The 19,605-nt window shown below is 47.3% G+C and overlaps 2 protein-coding genes across 6 annotated transcripts in view; both read right to left on the bottom strand.

The window, feature by feature from the left end:
- The window catches only part of LOC144073445 (sodium bicarbonate cotransporter 3-like), a 13,709-nt gene extending 11,101 nt beyond the window's left edge, over positions 1-2,608 (bottom strand). The window contains exons 1-4 of the mRNA XM_077599266.1: positions 2,462-2,608; positions 1,545-1,620; positions 1,344-1,481; positions 3-141 (exon numbers count right to left, since the gene is read on the bottom strand). Of these exons, the coding sequence (XP_077455392.1) occupies positions 3-141; positions 1,344-1,481; positions 1,545-1,620; positions 2,462-2,506 (398 nt within the window). The 5' untranslated portion in view covers positions 2,507-2,608. The remainder of the gene's footprint in view (positions 1-2; positions 142-1,343; positions 1,482-1,544; positions 1,621-2,461) is intronic.
- The window catches only part of LOC144073446 (uncharacterized), a 21,410-nt gene continuing 4,357 nt past the window's right edge, over positions 2,553-19,605 (bottom strand). For 2 of the 5 annotated variants that reach the window (XM_077599267.1, XM_077599270.1), the window contains exons 4-12: positions 17,140-17,271; positions 16,995-17,066; positions 16,785-16,924; positions 16,546-16,691; positions 14,835-14,857; positions 14,636-14,749; positions 14,521-14,550; positions 13,546-13,617; positions 6,973-7,718 (exon numbers count right to left, since the gene is read on the bottom strand). In XM_077599267.1, the coding sequence (XP_077455393.1) occupies positions 7,509-7,718; positions 13,546-13,617; positions 14,521-14,550; positions 14,636-14,749; positions 14,835-14,857; positions 16,546-16,691; positions 16,785-16,924; positions 16,995-17,066; positions 17,140-17,271 (939 nt within the window). In that variant the 3' untranslated portion in view covers positions 6,973-7,508. Of the gene's footprint in view, positions 2,702-6,972; positions 7,724-13,545; positions 13,618-14,520; positions 14,551-14,635; positions 14,750-14,834; positions 14,858-16,545; positions 16,692-16,784; positions 16,925-16,994; positions 17,067-17,139; positions 17,272-19,605 lie in introns of those variants that run through there. The other 3 variants (XM_077599268.1, XM_077599269.1, XM_077599271.1) reach the window with 3 other exon arrangements.

Genomic DNA, 19,605 nt, shown 5'->3' with positions numbered 1-19,605 from the left:
ACCTGGCCTTCTCCTTCCACTCCAGGACGTCGCCGTCCCTGATGGCCAACTCGTCCAGCTCGGCGAAGAGTTGGTGCGGGACGTGTTCGTCGTCGTCGTAATCCGTCCCCAGGATGAACTGGACCCTCTGCGAGGGCGTGTCTACGGATGTCAAAGGTCATTCAGATCCTTGGACTTCAAAGGACGGTGGTTAACTTTTGTTTTTTCGAGTGGCCAAAAAGTTCCAAAACTCAAATATGGCGGTCGGTGTCCGTACGTATGATTGTGCGAGTCACTCGCCTTACGCCGCGCTCGTACGTCACTAAGATGTTGGTCCGCTATTGGTCGGTGTCAAGGCATCACAAAGATACTGGTTTGCTATTGGTCGCTATGGCGTCATTAAGATGCTGGTACGCTATTTGTCGGCATCACAGCGTCACTAAGATTCTGATGTGTTATTGGTCGGCGTTACTAAGATGCTGATGTGCTATTGGTCAGCGTCAAGGCGTGACCAAGATGCTGGTCCCCTATTCGGTCGTTAAGGCGTCATTAAGATGCTGTTCCGCTATTGGTCGTCGCCACAGCGTCACTAAGATGCTGATGCTATTTTTGGCGTCAAGGCATCTCGAAGATGCTAGTCTGCTATTGGTTGTCATCGAGGAGTCACTAAGAGGCTGGTCTCCTATTGGTCGGTATCACTAAGACACTCAGTTCAGAATTTGACGTGCTCAATTCAAACTTTAATTCCACGACTAGAACACGTGTGTCAAAGTGGTGGCCCGGGGGCCAAATCTGGCCCGTCGCATCATTTTGTGCGGCCCGAGAAAGTAAATCATGAGTGCCAACTTTCTGTTTAAAGATCAGATTCAAATGAAGAGTATAGATGTATATTAAATTTCCTGATTTCCTCCTTTTTAAAATCAATAATTGTCATTTTTTATCCATTTTTTCTGTTTTTAGTTCAAAAATCATTTCTTAAAATCTAAAAATATATATATAAAAAAGCTCAAATAAACATTGTTTTAGATCTATAAAAAAATGAATATTCAGGGCTTTTAATCCAGTTCTTTTAATCCATTTATAAAAAAACAACAACCCGAGTCTGACACCCTTGGACTAGAACAATAATTTTCATGACCCGGCATACGACCTCACGATTACAAATCCGGAACAGATTGATGCTGGACTTGACTCAGCTTTTCAATTTAGGATATTATTTATGTTTCTATTAAAGACTTTTTTTTTGTTTTGTCAATAATCCTCCCTCAATCTAATCGGACGAGAATTGACTGAAGGAAGACGGAGGCCCAAAATGTTGAGCTCTAATTATTTTTGCTTTCCTTGCGGACGGGCGGCAAATGTACCGTAAGACGGCGACTCGAAGGCATCGTCCAATTGCACCGTCGGATCCCGGCGGACCCGCTGATGTTTGTGTCCTCGATGGCGGTGGCGCCGGCGCCGGCCCAGAGGCACGTGTATGCCCACGTAGAGCGCCCGGTGACCTGCGCGGACGCGGGCGCCGTCAAAAGGCCGACCGTCGACGGGTGGGACGCTCGTTCACTCACTTTCCAGCTCCTCCGCCTCGAAATTGGTGTTCAGCGTGGAGCTGGTGTTCCCTCGGTCCACCACGGCTTCTTCCTCCTTCAAAATAAAAGTCAGAGGTCATTGGGGTCATGACGGGAACGCTCGGCGGCGTTCGTAGGATTTGGACTTGATTGAGAGCTTATTGGTGGCAGTTTTTTGTTTTTTTGTTGTTAGCTGAATGGCAGGAAGTCAAACAATTAAGAGAAGCAATGTTTCAAATGAGAAGGAACAACCCTAACTCAACCTGAGGCTCTTAAGTTTGAATAAATAGCACATAAAAGCCTGTATTGTTTTGTTCTATTGGTTTTCATACAAAGAAATGCGTAGTTTTGCTTCAGTACGGAACGAGTCAGTTTTGTTCCACAACAAACGCCATTACAAAACTCGCTTTTTTAGGTGGTAAAGTAGAAGTAACAACGAAGTGATAAAATGACGTTTTGTCGACGATACAATGCCGTAAGAAAAATGCCATGCGAGACAAATGTAAGGCGATAGTTTACCCAAGTCGTCTGCGCCCTCGGAGTACGAAAAAGACTTAAACCGACGGTGTTTTATCAAAGTTTAAGAAAACGCAACTTCATTTATGGGAATTTTCAACGGGAGGCTTTTTCGCGCGAGATGCGTTCACTTGCCGGAACGAGCAACACGTAGAACACAGTTGCTTCAGACCTTTTCTTTTTTGGGTTGTTTAAAGTTGACCATTTGCGGTTTGGCGTTTCTTTCCAGACATTATTCACGCAGAGACGAAAATTATATGACGGGTTTAAGTTTAACGAAGGACACCGGCAGACAAGTTTAGCCACCTTTCGCGCATCTTGGACGGGATGAGAGGAGCTAGCCTTCGGCGGGGTTCGGGGCTAGCAAGAAAAGGGAAAAGGGAGGTCAAACAACGACTTACGGATGTGAGCAGTGGCCTCATGTGCTCGTTCGGGTCTTGGTTCATTTTCTAACTCCGAGTCGAAAGCTGACAAAGTGGTCCCGTGCGGTGTTTCTCTTTTCCGCTGTCCCGTAAACGTCACGGCCGCAATATCGACGCCAGCGCAAGACACGCCTCTTCCTTGAGTGACGTGCGTCTACGTCACTCACAGCAGAGAGAGCGACGAAAGGGGCTCGTTGACAGGAAACGTGACGGAAAAGACTAGAAATCAAAAAGTAAAATTAAAATTAAAATAAAAGCACTCTAGATACCCTAAAAGAACAAAAATAAGGATGGAAATAAATGCCATATTAAATTCAAAGTAGTTAATAATAATAATAATATAATATTAAATAAAAAACACTAAATAAAAACTAAAAAACAAACTATTATTACTCTTTCATTTAAAACAATATTTAATAATAAATAAGAAACGACAAAAAATGATCTGTAATTGGTTGGCTAGCTATTCATGGCATCCACCCATAGTTCACTGGGATAGACTCCAGCACCCCCAAAACCCAAGTGAAGTAGAACGGAATATAAAAGGATATTTCAAAATAAAAACAGGATTGGAAGCCAAAAGTTCTCAGCCAAGACAAATTGGACGTCTTTGTTGACGACAGCCAAAATGGCCGAAATCCACACAATAGATGGCCCCGCCCCCTCCGAAGTGAGCGATGCATTTTGGCCGTTTGAAGTGCTTATCTACGGTGAGCACCTTCAGATTTATGCTTTCCCGCCCGCCATCAAAAGGCCGATTATTTCAGTCCACGGGCGCCATTGTCACGCGCGCAAAGTGACCCCGTGACCTTTTGCGCTCCGTGATCGGAACGCGGCGCCCGCCACGTGACCTCCACTCTGACCCCGGCCTACGTGACCTCCATGTGAACTGTGTACGTTTATGTTGATGGGTTTTAAGCCAGAAAATAAATGCCATTTCTGATTGGGGCTGACTTCCTGTTTACGGATTTGTTGATTTGGGGGTTGTTTACTTTTAGTTTTGGATCTCCTGTTGATTTTGAGTCATTTTCAGGACACTTTCTGTACATTTGGGATCAGTTGCTTGTTGATTTTGGGTCGCTGGCTGTTGATTTCTAGGCCATTTGGGCCACTTCCTGTTTATTTTAGGACACTTGCTGTTGATTTATAGGCAATTTGGGACATTCCCACTTTGTTTGAGGACACTTGCTGTCAAATTCTGGGACATTTGGGGCACTTCCTATTTATTTTAGGACACTTCCTGTCCATTTTGGGTCATTTGCAGTGGATTTGGTGGCAAATTTTGGGTTACTCGCTATTGTTTTTGGGTCGTATCCTCTTGACTTTAGTCACTTTGCGATGATTTTGAGTTGCTCGTTGATTTTGGGGACCTGTATCCACAACAGCGGAATGACAAATTACAAGTCCGTAACTTACACTTATTTAGGTCTTTTGCCGATTAAACGTAGCTTATGGAGAAGCACCATCAATTTCGTCACACGCAGTTTCTGCGTGTGATGACAAGTAGGCTTTTTGTGTTGTGGTAATGACGACATGGCCTATGTCCGATTATTATTATTATTATTATTATTTGGTCCACTTCCTGTTTATTTTAGGTCCGATCACATGACAGACTCAATTAGAATGGAATAAGAAATGGCAATATTTGACATCCAAATTTTAAAGTCTCCGCCTAGAATTGGCACGGAAGGGGTTAATGTTGATGTTGGATTGGAAAAGTCACATCAAGGACATGCAAATAACCTGCTTTGACTGACAAACGACAAACGACAGACGGCAAAACTGCAGATTGGACGACAAGCTCCCAAAGACGAGGTAAAACCGCAACTTTTTGCCCTTTAAAATTCAAAAAGTAGGCTTATTTGCAAAACAAATATATATAACTGTATTGTTTTTCTGTTTTCATTTTATTACAATTTTTCTATTTTTTAACTTTGATTTTTTGCTAAAGTTATTCTCTGTAGAATTTGTTATGACTGTTTTTTTCCTGTTTTGTTTTTATTTATTACTATTCAAAATAGGATTGGATCTGGATTGTTTGTTTATTTGCTTTTATCTTTTACTTTTTTAATGTATCATTTTATGACAATTAATTTTATCGATTTGTTAGCTTTTCTATTAAAATGTCGCCTATTTAGAATGATTGATGCGCTTTTCTATTTGTTGAGATTTATTACAATTTAAAAGCGATCAATTCATTCAATTCATAGAAAATTCCGTGGGGGCGTGGTTAACGTTTGGGCGGGGCCAATTTCACCTACACTAGAGTCACGCCCCTTTTATTTGCGACCCGTAGACAAACTCAAAGGGCTTTTTTGGGGCTCTTCAGCATGCATCCCAAGACCCCCCTCTATCCTGCAGTACTGCTTCTTGTCCTGAAGATGGCAGCAAATCTAAGTGAGTCCTGTTAAAAAAAATGTGAAGAAAAACTGCGTAACGTTACCTGACGTTTTGTGTTACCAGGACGCGCCGATGCCCAGACGGTGTCCGGTACCCAGTTCCTGGTGGTTTTTCCCGAGAACCTGGCCTACTTCTACCCTCAGGGTCCCGAGAACCAGGTCCACGTCACGGCTTTACGTCCAGACACGGAAGTCACGCTGGTTTTCCGGGAAGATATCCGCCGGGAGATTCTGAGCGCGCCTCAGACACGTCGGTTCGTCTTCCGCGCCGCCGAGCTGGGCCGGGAGGAGTTTTCCGACAAAGTGGTCCGGGTCAACAGCACCAAAGAGATCACGGTCCACTCCGTCAGCATCAAGACGGGCAGCGTGCAGACTGCTCGTGTTCTTCCCCTGGACGCCCTGGGGACGGAGTACCTGGTCCCTCCGGTTCCCAGGATTCCGGGGACCAGCGAACCGGTCAAGACGGTCAGCGCCACCGTGACGGAGCGCTCCCCCTTCAGGCTGGTCGTGGTCAACGCGGGGACGGTCAACGCGGTGACCTTGGAAGGGGAAGGCGGCGTGAACCGGGAAGTGGAGGTGGAGCCTCATCACGCCGCTCAGTTCTGGTTGCACCCTGGCAAGATCTGGAGGGTTCTGAAGGCGCGCCACCCGGTGGCGGTTCTCTTCGGGCACCCGTGCGCCGCCACGCAAAGCTGCACTTGTTCCGTCCTCTTCGGGACGCTGAATCCTAAATCCCGGGAGGAGATGGTCTTCTTGGTTCCACCCCCGGCGTTCCCAGACTCAGAGGCACAGACCGCCGTGATCTGGTCCCAGGAGCACCCTTCCTCGACGGAGTCCGCGTACCCCGGCCGGCCTCTGTCGGGGGTCCTCGGTACGGTCCTCGTCCACTGGCCCGGCTTGCTCCTGCCGCTCATCCCTCAAACGGAATTGGCTTCCTGTTTCGTCGTCAACGGCTTAGCGGACGTTAGGAACCTGGCCCTGATCCTGGTCCGCGGGGACCGAGCGGAAGGGGTCCGCGTCGGGGACGGCCCACCTGAGGACCCGGCTTGGCAAGACCTACCGGGGACGGACTACGTGTCCACGGTGGTGAATCTGAGCCTGGACGTCAAGGCCGTGTGGCACACTTCTGGCAAAATGGCAGTTTACTATGTGGGGGAGAAGGACGGCGCCCGTTTTGGGAATCCGGCGCCGGCCGCCAGTCAAATCTCAGGTGAGAAGGTGGGTCGGTCGCGAAGGATGAGCTAATGAAACCTGCTCCTACCTGCTACGTTTGAGAAAACTAGTCAATACGGGCGTCAATACGGTTTTTATCATTCATTTTCTGAACCGCCTATCTCAGATTTGGGAAAACCGGTCCACTGTGGGCGCGGGGGTGCTTTGGTTCCAAGCTCCAAAGAGGAATCCTTTCCACAAAACTAGTTTCCTACCAGTGCAATCAGCGGATTGCCGTCAGGTGCTTCTCGTTTCAGCCCAACCCCCGTTGACCAAACCGTCCGCTAGACAAAAACCTTTGAGGACGGCTTGGCCTCACCCCTGGCCTATCCTCACAAGGATCTCGGGGGTGCTGGAGCCTATCCCAGCTGACTAGTTGGTGGACAGCCTGAATTGGTCACCTGACAATCGCAAGGCCCAAAAAGACAAAGAAAAACCAAACATAGCTTCAGTTAGGCAATTTAGAGCGTTCAACCGGCTAGCTTAGCATGCATGTTTTTGGGGGAATGTCGGAGGAAACCGCATTACCCGGAGAAAACCTACCCACTTGGGATCAAACCCTCGCTTGACCCCAGAACGGTGAGGCCGACACGCTAATCCAGGGGTGTCAGACGCGGGTTGGTTGGCGGGCCGCTTTAACGTCAACTTGATTTCACATGGGCCAGACCATTTTAGATATATTATTTAGATTTTTTTTTTAATAAATTGATTAAAAGAACTGGATTAAAAGCCCTGAATATTCCGTTTTTTTATAGATCTAAAACAATGTTTATTTGAGCTTTTTAAAATATATTTTTAGATTTTACAAAAGGATTTTTGAACTAAAAACACAGAAAAATGGATTAAAAAATGACAATTATTGATTTAAAAGGGGAAAAAAATCAGGAAATTGAATATACATCTATACTCTTCATTTTAATTTGATCCTAAAACAGAAAGTCGGCACTCATGATTGACTTTTCCGGGCCGCACAAAATGATGCGGCGGGCCAGATTTGGCCCCCGGGCCGCCACTTTGACACCTGTGCGCTAACCAATCAGGAAATTGGATTTGTATCTTCTAGCTTTCGGCCATCTTGGGTAGGGCGACCGTGATTGGAAACTGGATCTTAAAAAGTAGCACGCACGTTATTTCCGACGTCATTTTGGCGCCGTAGCGCTACAACCACCAAGACGACTATTTAACCTGACGCGACCGCAATCTTCTCCTCGCCAGACGACAGAGGCTGCGTCCTATCAGCGGAAGTTCTGGAAATCGGCGCCGAAGCCCTGGGCTGGCGGGAATCCATCAAGTACTGCCGTGACCTGAATCTCCACCTGGTCAGCTTGTCCTCCCCCCGACTCCGGGACCACGTGCTGGCCAAACTCCGGCGGGAACTTACCGGGAACGGCGTCCCCAAGCGGGCCTGGATCGGTCTACGTCGCAGTTCTCTGACCGGCGACTGGTATTGGCTCAACGGGGCGACGGTCGCCGCGGCTAACTGGCTGGAGACGGAGCCCGAGGGCCCCGAGGGGGGCCGCTGTGGGACCATCGGCTTGGAGCCCGCTCAGAACTTTGCTTGGAGCCGTGGGGACTGCTGTCAGAACTTTCGTCCTATCTGCTATCGAGGACCAAGTCTCTTTCCCCTGCACTAGATGATAACTAAATAGCAGGGCTAGCACTGTAGCTAATTGGATTGGATTGGATTGGGTCACTTTATTCATCCCGTATTCGGGAAATTTCATTGTGACAGTAGCAAGAAGGGGGAATGCAGATACAGAAAAATAAATAAAAAAATAAAAATAAAATAATAAAATTAAAATAAATAAAAATATATATAAAAAATAAAAATAAAAAAATAAACATAATAATAATAATAATAATAATAATAATAATAATAATAAAAAATAAGAAAATAAAATACAAAAATTTAAAAAACACCTAGCGCTCACTTGGGTCAGTGGGTAGCGTAGCTCGTGCTAAGGCTAATAGCACTACAACATGCTGTGGTATTAGTTGTCGATAGCTGAATTAGGTCTGAAAATGTGAGCAGCGTTAGCGTGACTGAATTAGCATTTTTGTAGTAAATCTGTAGCATTTTTTTGTAATATTGGATGATTGTCTGCTAGTCTTTTGTGGTATGATTGTGTTGTCTTTTTTGTTTTTATAGTATTTGGTTTTTTTTTTCTTCTTTATGAAATCTCTAAGAATTAGCCTGGCTAACATCAATAATAGTCACTTACAGTTGCTAGCTAAAATCGCACTAATACTAATAATTAGTTTATATATCGCTAAATCTGAAATTTTTCTGGTGGACAGAGCTAGTGTGACATACTAGAGTGTTTGATCTATTAGTGTGACATACTAGAGTGTTTGATTTATTAGTGTGACATGCTAGAGTGTTTGATTTATTAACGATTGCATGTAAAGAAGCTATGACGAGTTTGGATTGAATGTGTGTATCGGTGTTCGATTGTTGATCCTTGGATCCACATGGCAAGTGTGGGGCATGTTAAAGAAGATAGGTATTCGATTATTGATGTCTTAGCAAATAGCTTGATGCACGGGAGGTGTGCTGAATCATTACAGTAAAAGTTGGATTGAACTAACAACAACATCTCGCTGTTCTGATTATTTCCCCCTGTGTGTCAAGGTATGCTGTTTGTTGTAAAGGCTGTTTGAGTTTGGGGTTTGTAATATACACTGTTTAGCGTGTGAGATAATGGTTATTAATGTTTATTTACTTTTGAATTACGGGCGTGAATGTGAGAGTCTCGGGGCACGCACATGGAATAGCATTTAGCACGCTACCTTCGGCCACCATTATCGTTGACAGTGTCTATAACGGTCATAGAAAGGATGTTATATTGTTGATATTGCATTGTTTGCCCTGTTGAATAATAGTAGGACTACTGGAAGTTGTAATGGGAAAAGATATGACAAGTTATGACCGTGTGTTGAACGAGTGTGTGTGTGTGCATTGTGTTTTGGGTTCTAACGTGTTGATAATGTATATATATGGGTGTAATTGTATGTTATGGGTTTTTGTGTTAATTGATTACAGTAAAAGTTTGGATTGAAGTAACAACAACATTTCGCTGTTCTGATTATTTCCCCCTGTGTCTCAAGATCGAATGCAGGGTGTAACATTTTGGAGGCACCGCTGGGATTGCTGTTCAGATGTCCAGTGTCCAAGACCTGCTCACTGAATTCTGAGCCAGCTAAATCCCCCCAAACACTACAAACCAGGCAGATGGCAGTGAGAGGAGGTGTTGCTGTTTAAGAAGAACTGGAAGTTGGCGGTTGAGTACTTGTCATCTGAGGCCTACGAGATCATCAGATGGACAGTAAAGACGTGCCAGTTCAGAGTTCACTCCTGTACAGTCAACAGAGCTCCTAGATCGTCAACAAAATGGAACAGTTACTCGAAGAGGTGGTAGGAACATTGAACAACCTGACGGAAAATAACCTACTGGAAATATGTGATTTTCTTAACATATTAAGAAGTGTTAAACGGAAATCGCGTCTATCATTAGTGGCTCACATTGTAAAGTACCTAGAAAGAGAAGAACTAGAGGAACTGCAGGATGAAGGCATGTCTGAATTGTTGAAACTGAAAGATAAAATATCAGATATGAAGTCAAAATAGATGAAAACGAAAAGCAAGGATCAAGATTGGAAGAGACTCCAATAACTTTGCCCCAGCTACCAAATGCTGCGGACCCTCAAGGGGGTGTGTCTCCCCAGCCCCAGCCAAGCTCATACTGGCGCAAGGACTTCAAAATTGCCGGCCAAATAGGTGAACCAGGCCAGAGGGACAAGCTGACATTCTCCAGCCTTGTTCATCAAATTGAAAATGGACTGAATAGGGGTTACCGAGATGTGGAAATTATTGATGCAGTTATCAGAGCTATCTCCCCCAGTTTGCAGCTACGTAATTATTTGGAAGAGAAACCTAACCTCACTCTTCCCACACTCAAACGCATCCTACGCGCTCATTTTCAGGAAAGGAGTGCTACCGACCTCTATGTGCAGTTAGCTTCAGAAGTGCAGCATATCAAAGAGACTCCTCAAAGTTTCTTAATGCGAGTCTTAGTTCTTAGGCAGAAGGTACTGGTTGCATCTCGAGAATCAGAATCAGGAATCCAGTACAACCCAAGTTTAGTCCAGCGTATGTGCTTGCACACGATACTCACTGGTCTCCAGAGTGACAGTGTTAGAGTAGATATGCAGCCTCTCTTGCTGAACTGTAAGACTTCAGATGAGCTTTTGCTAGAGCGGTTAAATGTAGCCTGTGCTAATGAAACAGAAAGGAGAAATAAAAAGAAGTTTAGTACCCCACAGGCAGCGACACATATTAGTAAGGTGCACTTAGAAGAACTACGACCTACCAATTGCCCTGGAGAAGAAAAACCAAAAGTGTCCCGTGAGGTACGAGCGGAGTTGACTGAACTTAAGGCAAGTGTTGCTTCTCTTAAAGATCTCAGTGCAGAGATAGCTCAGATCAGAAAGACACTACAGCAGGCTATGTTTCAGCCTCAGTCCTACCTCCCACCTTCAGTTAGAAGACCAGTTAGGGAGCCCCAGCCACCTTTTGCAAAACAAAATTACTACAGCAAGCCCCCAGCACCCCCCTGGAACACTAGCCGCCCTGCTTATGTCCCAAGAAGGTGTTTTGCTTGTCAGCAGGGAGGGCGAGATGTGAAGTGCACACATTGTTATCGGTGTGGGAGTGGAGAACATTTCCAAGCTGGATGTAAAATCCGAGGAGGCAGACCACTAAAAGAAGAGACTATAGCAGAGCTAACTCAGGAAAGGGAAGGTGTGGTTCGTGTGCTTTGTGGCACACCCAGTCCACTGGCCATCGTCAATCCTCCCAGCATGCAACAGCAGCAGGTGGGAACTCAGCAACACCTGATGGTGGAAGCTGCCGATTCAAAGGCAAAGATCAGACGACTTAGACAAGAGCTAGAAGAGAGGAATGAACAACTGCTGGACAACAGACACCAGCAGGAAAACATGGAGGAAGAAATAAAGAGGCTCCAGCAGGAGAATTTGAAGCTGCTCGTAGACGCCCGTGCAGCCCGCGCCTATCGCGATGAACTGGATGCGCTGAGAGAACGCGCAATCAAAGCTGACAAGCTGGAGTTATACAAGGCCAAAGTGGAGAAAGGGAGACAAGGGATGGATGGAGGAGGCGTACACCATTGCCACCGTGAGTGTACGAAAAGCTGCAGAACGAGGTAAAAAGCACTATGACACCAAAGTGAGGAGCTCCGTGCTACAACCAGGAGAGCGCATCCTGATAAAAAAAACCTGACACCAGAAGGAGGAAAAATTGACAAGAGTATGGAGAGAAATAAACAGCAGCCGGTATCTCATCTTCAAGAGACAGACCAAGACAGTGGTTACGAAGATGACTTTCACTATGAGCCCCTCCAGGTGCTAAATGAGAGAGATGCCCAAGGGATGGAGTCTAAGCACAGGCCACTGCCAGCGAATCAGAGACTCGAAGTGAAGGGCCCTGCTTCCGGACCAGTACAACAAGAAGATTACTATCAGCTGGAGGACCTGCCTGGTGAGGGAACAAATCTGGCTGTTGAAGATCCTCGTGATGATCATTTATCAGAGACCTCTCCGCCAACCACTGTGAATGAACCTGAGGCGTTGACTTATGAACGGCCAAGAAGGGAGAGACATCCACCACGACGAACAACCTATGATCAGCTTGGTGTCCCCTCCTGTTATAGTACCCAGTCACCACATCAGCTGCTACCTGCTTACCCTGCACCAGGAGTGGTTCCTTGGTTAGTACACCTGCAGCCATATTACATTCAACCACCCTTTATGTATGGACTCCAACAGGCTTGAGCCTACAAACGTGGCATGTATTATGCGAACATGGACTGTTACGACTGTGATTACAGTTTCCATCCAGTGAACGTGGACCGTACGAGTTGTGGATTATATTTGAACTGTGGCCCTTGCCGCCTGGAGTTTTCATGAGTATCAGTTTACAGAAGAGGATGTGAAATGACAAATTCGCTAGACTGTTCAGCATAACAACCAACAAGGGGAAGATATTTGGAATATACTGATGTCGGGACGACATTTGTTTTTGTGGGGGAGAGTGTGACATACTAGAGTGTTTGATCTATTAGTGTGACATACTAGAGTGTTTGATTTATTAGTGTGACATGCTAGAGTGTTTGATTTATTAACGATTGCATGTAAAGAAGCTATGACGAGTTTGGATTGAATGTGTGTATCGGTGTTCGATTGGTGATCCTTGGATCCACATGGCAAGTGTGGGGCATGTTAAAGTAGATCGGTATTCGATTATTTATGTCTTAGCAAGTAGCTTGAGGCACGGGAGGTGTGCTGAATCATTACAGTAAAAGTTGGATTGAAGTAACAACAACATCTCGCTGTTCTGATTATTTCCCCCTGTGTCTCAAGGTATGCTGTTTGTTGTAAAGGCTGTTTGAGTTTGGGGTTTGTAATATACACTGTTTAGCGTGTGAGAAAAGAGATAATGGTTATTAATGTTTATTTACGTTTGAATTACGGGCGTGAATGTGAGAGTCTCGGTCACGCACATGGAATAGCATTTAGCGCGCTACCTTCGGCCACCATTATCGTTGACAGTGTCTATGACGGTCATGAAAAGGATGTTATATTGTTGATATTGCATTGTTTGCCCTGTTGAATAATAGTGGGACTACTAGAAGTTGTAATGGGAAAAGATGTAACAGGTTGTGACCGTGTGTTGAACGAGTGTGTGTGTGCATTGTGTTTTGGGTTCTAGAGTGTTGAATATATATATGTTTATATGTATGGGTGTAATTGTACATTATGTTTTGGGTTCTAACGTGTTGATAATGTATATATATGGGTGTAATTGTATGTTATGGGTTTTTGTGTTAATTGATCATTACAGTAAAAGTTGGATTGAAGTAACAACAACATCTCGCTGTTCTGATTATTTCCCCCTGTGTCTCAAGATCAAATGCAGGGTGTAACATATGTATATATGTGCTAAGCAACACGCTTATTTAATTATATATTTATTCATGTATTTATTTCTTGACCTACTTATGACCTATCTATTTATGTCTAAAATGCCTTTCCTATTCATGCATCCTCACCCTCTTGCCACTGGAACAACGAAATTTCCAGAATACGGGATGAATAAAGTTATCCAATCCAATCCAATCCAAGTCATCAAATTTTAAAAACTAAATGAAAAAAGGGAATATTTTCTTTAGAAATATTTGAAAATGCCATTCTACTAAATGATTGACTTTTGACCAATGACAGTCATTTTCTAGGCCAGAATCCCTCCCAGTCGGTTAATTGGCCACGTTAAGTTAAGTTAAGTTTTTCTAATGGACTGGTGGGCTCCGCCTTTCATCCCTCCCGGTCTAAACGAGCGGACGCCCGTCGCCGTTCGCGGCGCGCGTACGTACGTACCCTGGGCTGAAAATCTCCGTCGTCATCATCGTCGTCGTCGTCTTCTTCTTCTTCGTCGTCGTCGTCTTGCTCCTGGCGGCGAGGGAACGGGGGTCAGACGGCGGGCGGTGTGGATTGGCCCGGTGAAACATTTTCATGACTATAAGGCGCACATAAAAGTCTAAAATTTTCTCCAAAATAGACAGGGCGCCTTATAATCCAGTGTGCTTTATATATGGACCAAAACTAAAATTGTTATCACGATAAAATCAAATAAATCGGTCGATAGGACAACTACGGCAAGCAGCCCCCGACTCTACTATTTTCCCGTAGATAAAACACTGCGCAGTGACTGCTGGGATATAGAGTTCTTAATACACCCAGTTCTTCAATACAGTTAGTATGATGGCGAGCACACTAATTTGGTGCTGGCCGTCATTTCGGCTATATTTACAAAAGAAATCCTGCTGCTAAATGTTGGCGTCAACAGAGCATTCAAAACTAGACTATAGTATATATACATTATATATAATAACTCGGAGCTTGCCGTCATTCCCGGAGGCTTAAGAATTACAACCGCGGGCGTTTTGGAAGACTCATTTGGGCAAGTGTTTAATTGGGACACAGAAAATGAGGACTTTGATGGATTTGTGGGTGATGATGATGACGTGAGTAAGTTGTAAAATGTCTAAATAAAGTACAACCAAACTCCGTTTTGCTTCCGTTGCCTTTTTAAAAACGTGTTTTTAGCGTGTGGGTGTAGCGTGCAAGAACTATATTTCCCAGCAGTCACTGCGCACCGGAACCCGGAAATAGGCTACTTCCGCTAGCCAGCGCTATTGCGTTTCGATGTTCATCCATATATAATATATAATGTGTGTAATGAAACGGTGCGTGCTTTGTGTCTAAAATACAGAAATAGCACTCGTTACTGACACTGCGCCTTTAAATGTGATGCGCCGAATAGTCGTGAAAATACGGTAATAATTTACAAACCTCGTCGCCCTCTTCCAGTTCCTCATCAAACTGAAAGAAAAAGAAAAAAAGAGGTGAGCGGCGGCGGCGGCGGCGGGCGATCGTCAGACGGACGGCAGGCGGGCGCCGGCTTTACGCTCTCGTCGTCTTCCATGGCCTCCCCGGTGAAATAGAGGACGGCTCGCGGGATGATTCTCTCGCGGAAGAAATGCCCGATCTCGAAGTCGAACGTCAGCTCCGAGTCGTCGTCCTGGACGAGGGGGCGAGATGGGGACGGATCACGGGGACGGGGGACGACGGACGGCGGTCGTTTTGGGCGGGACGCCAACACTCACCGGTTCGTCGCCGTCTGGTGAAGCTGCAGAGAAAAAAAACAAAGTGCCGTCTCGATTTAAGTGGCAAAATGAGGTCATTTTCTCCCCGGCATTGAATGGCCTATTGATACAATCATTCTTTTAAGACAGGGGTAGGGAACCTATGGCTCGGGAGCCACATGCGGCTCTTTAGATGAGTGCATGAGGCTCTCCGCTAACCCGTGAGCTAAAATAATGGAAACAGCCGAGTCCCAAACACACCGATAGGAGCGTTACATCGGCGCTGTGTCTTAGACACGACCTCTAGTGCCTGTTTAATCATTTATTTTTAAATTAGACTCTTCTCCACGCATATCGTCATTGATACTCATTGATTAGCAACATTATCAAAAGAATTCAGTCTTTATGTAGTTTAAAAGTGGTGAAATGACTAAAAACGCATATATTTTCATGTATTTTGACTTTTACACTTTGAGTATGGCTCTCAGGAAGATGATTTTTGAAAATATGTTTTTTATTTATGGCTCTCTCTGTCAAAAAGGTTCCCGACCCCTATTTTAAGACAACCTCCCTTTGGTCTTAAGTAGACTTCCAAACAAATTCTCATTCACGGGATCATCGGACGTCTGTTGCGGTCAAAAACACCGAGAAATTCGGCTCAGCGAACGCGCCCCGCCGTCGAAACGGCTTGAGTAGTGGCGGCCTCTGGCGGTCGAAAGCCCTCACTTGCTCGCGGCCGTTTTATCGGATGAGCGACTTTCTCATACATGTTTGCAAGTTTATCACCATTCGAAATAAAATACAATGCATTAAAGTTCCGCCTAAAATGTACAATTTATTTTGTAATAACCTACCAGAATTTTTTATGTACCATATTTTCACGACTATAAGGCGCACATAAAAGTCTAAATTTTTCTCCAAAATAGACAGGGCGCCGTATAATCCAGTGCGCTTTATATATGGACCAATACTAAAATTGTTATCACGATAAAATAAAATAAATCCGTCGATAGGACAACTACGCCAAGCAGCCCCAGACTCTACTATTTCCCATAGAAAAAGTACTGCGCAGTGACTGCTGGGATATAGAGTTCTTCAATACACTCAGTATTACGGCGACCACACTAATTTGGTACTCGCCGTCATTTCGGCTGTATTTACAAAAGAAATCCTGCCGCTAGATGTTGGCTTCAACGGAGCATTCAAAGGTAGACTGCGAACTACTCGGAGCTTGCCGTCATTCCCGGAGGCTTAAGAACTACAACCGCGGGACCCGGCGTTTTGGATACTCATTTGGGCAATTGTTTAATTCGGACACAGAAAATGAAAACTTTGATGGATTTGTGGGTGATGATGACGTGAGTACGTTGTAAAATGTCTAAATAAAGTACTACCGAACTCAGTTTTGCTTCCGTTGCCTTTTTAAAAACGTGTTTTTAGCGTGTGGGTGTAGCGTGCAAGAACTATATTTCCTAGCAGTCACTGCGCACCGGAACCCGGAAATAAGCTACTTCCGGTAGCCAGCGCTATTGCGTTTCGATGTTCATCCATATATAATATATAACATATATGCGTCTAAAAAAAGTGCATGCTTTGTGTGTTTAAAATACAGAAATAGCATTAGTTACCGACACAGCGGCTAAAAATACGATGCGCCGAATAGTCGTGAAAATACGGTATATATGATATTTTCCATGAGGATTTTTTGTGTACGGTATATTGGCGGGCTCACCTTTGACGGGGTTGAAAAAGTTGAAAAAGGAAGGGTTGGGAACTTGTTTGGTGACGGTGCGAACGGTGCCGCGCCCTTTGTGCTTCTGCTTCTTCTTGATGGTCTTGACGGTCACGTCTTTGCCCTTGTGCCAGTCGATCATGCAGCTGCGGTGGGTGGGGGCGGGGCAAACAAAGAGGGTCAGTCCCGAGTCCGAAGGACCGTACATTCAGTCGTGAGTCCTCCCCCCACGGCCTCACCCGACACAGTCCACGATCTCCGGCCCTTCGAAGGAGAAGGGCTCCGAAGTGTCGGGTTCGAACTTCATCTTGTAGACTTTGGTGAGGACGGCGTTGTTGAAGTAGCAGTTGGGCTCAAAGTAGAACTCCAGCGTGAAACTCTGTGAAAAGACAAATCTCCCGCCGTTGAGGCTGGCTGGCGTCGGCGCACGCTCTCAACTCCCGACTCACCATGGGCTTGCCGGCCTCCGAAAACTTGACTTGGACGTCTTTGAGGTGCTTGAGGATGGGCTCGTCGTGCTCCTGGAAGCCAAAGCGCCGCCGTTAGGGCGGGCGTGGGCTGGGTTTCCGGTCGACTTCGGCGCCCACAACTTACTTGGATCATGTCGGTCAGCATGTCCGCATTGCGAAATATGGTGAGCCAGAAGTCCGGGATGCCTTTCGGGTCTTCCACGGACGGGGAATCCTCCATCTTGGTGTCGATGGCGATCATTTTCTTGATCTGGTCCTACCGTGTCAAGGCATCCGGAAAAAAAAAATACAGGATGTTTTACAGCTGTCAATGAGAGGGGAGGGCTGCCAAAATGAACGGACCCCTCCCTCCATCAAATCGGCTTTGTTAATGCAGAGTCCAGATCCAATTTACATTTTTGACTTTTGGAAGAAAAAGGAAAAGAGTAAATATGTTTTTTTTATCTAAATAAATGTCCGTGGGGTGGGTGGGGGTTTGAATATTTTTTCATTCCCCCGCCCAAAAAAACGTTAATCAAAATAGTGGCAGCTTCTAGGAGGGGACAAATATTGTGTGCGTGTGAGTGCGTGTGAGTGCGTGTGAGTGCGTGTGAGTGCGTGTGAGTGCGTGTGAGTGCGTGTGAGTGCGTGTGAGTGCGTGTGAGTGCGTGTGAGTGCGTGTGAGTGCGTGTGAGTGCGTGTGAGTGCGTGTGAGTGCGTGTGAGTGCGTGTGAGTGCGTGTGAGTGCGTGTGAGTGCGTGTGAGTGCGTGTGAGTGCGTGTGGGTGCGTGTGGGTGCGTGTGGGTGCGTGTGGGTGCGTGTGGGTGCGTGTGGGTGCGTGTGGGTGCGTGTGGGTGCGTGTGGATGCGTGTGGGTGCGTGTGGGTGCGTGTGGGTGCGTGTGGGTGCGTGTGGGTGCGTGTGGGTGCGTGTGGGTGCGTGTGGGTGCGTGTGGGTGCGTGTGGGTGCGTGTGGGTGCGTGTGGGTGCGTGTGGGTGCGTGTGGGTGCGTGTGGGTGCGTGTGGGTGCGTGTGGGTGCGTGTGGGTGCGTGTGGGTGCGTGTGAGTGCGTGTGAGTGCGTGTGAGTGCGTGTGAGTGCGTGTGAGTGCGTGTGAGTGCGTGTGAGTGCGTGTGAGTGCGTGTGAGTGCGTGTGAGTGCGTGTGAGTGCGTGTGAGTGCGTGTGAGTGCGTGTGAGTGCGTGTGAGTGCGTGTGAGTGCGTGTGAGTGCGTGTGAGTGCGTGTGGGTGCGTGTGGGTGCGTGTGGGTGCGTGTGGGTGCGTGTGGGTGCGTGTGGGTGCGTGTGGGTGCGTGTGGGTGCGTGTGGGTGCGTGTGGATGCGTGTGGATGCGTGTGGGTGCGTGTGGGTGCGTGTGGGTGCGTGTGGGTGCGTGTGGGTGCGTGTGGGTGCGTGTGGGTGCGTGTGGGTGCGTGTGGGTGCGTGTGGGTGCGTGTGGGTGCGTGTGGGTGCGTGTGGGTGCGTGTGGGTGCGTGTGGGTGCGTGTGGGTGCGTGTGGGTGCGTGTGGGTGCGTGTGGGTGCGTGTGGGTGCGTGTGGGTGCGTGTGGGTGCGTGTGGGTGCGTGTGAGTGCGTGTGAGTGCGTGTGAGTGCGTGTGAGTGCGTGTGAGTGCGTGTGAGTGCGTGTGAGTGCGTGTGAGTGCGTGTGAGTGCGTGTGAGTGCGTGTGAGTGCGTGTGAGTGCGTGTGAGTGCGTGTGAGTGCGTGTGAGTGCGTGTGAGTGCGTGTGAGTGCGTGTGAGTGCGTGTGAGTGCGTGTGAGTGCGTGTGAGTGCGTGTGGGTGCGTGTGGGTGCGTGTGGGTGCGTGTGGGTGCGTGTGAGTGCGTGTGAGTGCGTGTGGGTGCGTGTGGGTGCGTGTGGGTGCGTGTGGGTGCGTGTGGGTGCGTGTGGGTGCGTGTGGGTGCGTGTGGATGCGTGTGGATGCGTGTGGATGCGTGTGGATGCGTGTGGATGCGTGTGGATGCGTGTGGATGCGTGTGGAGTGCGTGTGGGTGCGTGTGGGTGCGTGTGGGTGCGTGTGGGTGCGTGTGGGTGCGTGTGGGTGCGTGTGGTGCGTGTGAGTGCGTGTGAGTGCGTGTGAGTGCGTGTGAGTGCGTGTGAGTGCGTGTGAGTGCGTGTGAGTGCGTGTGAGTGCGTGTGAGTGCGTGTGAGTGCGTGTGAGTGCGTGTGAGTGCGTGTGAGTGCGTGTGAGTGCGTGTGAGTGCGTGTGAGTGCGTGTGAGTGCGTGTGGGTGCGTGTGGGTGCGTGTGGGTGCGTGTGGGTGCGTGGTGTGGGTGCGTGTGGGTGCGTGTGGTGCGTGTGGGTGCGTGTGGGTGCGTGTGGGTGCGTGTGGGTGCGTGTGGGTGCGTGTGGGTGCGTGTGGGTGCGTGTGGGTGCGTGTGGGTGCGTGTGGGTGCGTGTGGGTGCGTGTGGTGCGTGTGGATGCGTGTGGATGCGTGTGGATGCGTGTGGATGCGTGTGGATGCGTGTGGATGCGTGTGGATGCGTGTGGATGCGTGTGGATGCGTGTGGATGCGTGTGGATGCGTGTGGATGCGTGTGGATGCGTGTGGATGCGTGTGGATGCGTGTGGATGCGTGTGGATGCGTGTGGATGCGT

The sequence above is a fragment of the Stigmatopora argus genome, chromosome 4 (assembly GCF_051989625.1).
Source record: "Stigmatopora argus isolate UIUO_Sarg chromosome 4, RoL_Sarg_1.0, whole genome shotgun sequence".
Lineage (NCBI taxonomy): Eukaryota > Metazoa > Chordata > Actinopteri > Syngnathiformes > Syngnathidae > Stigmatopora > Stigmatopora argus.
The sequence above is the reverse complement of the archived record's forward strand: the minus strand, read 5'-3'. Positions and strand labels throughout refer to the sequence as shown.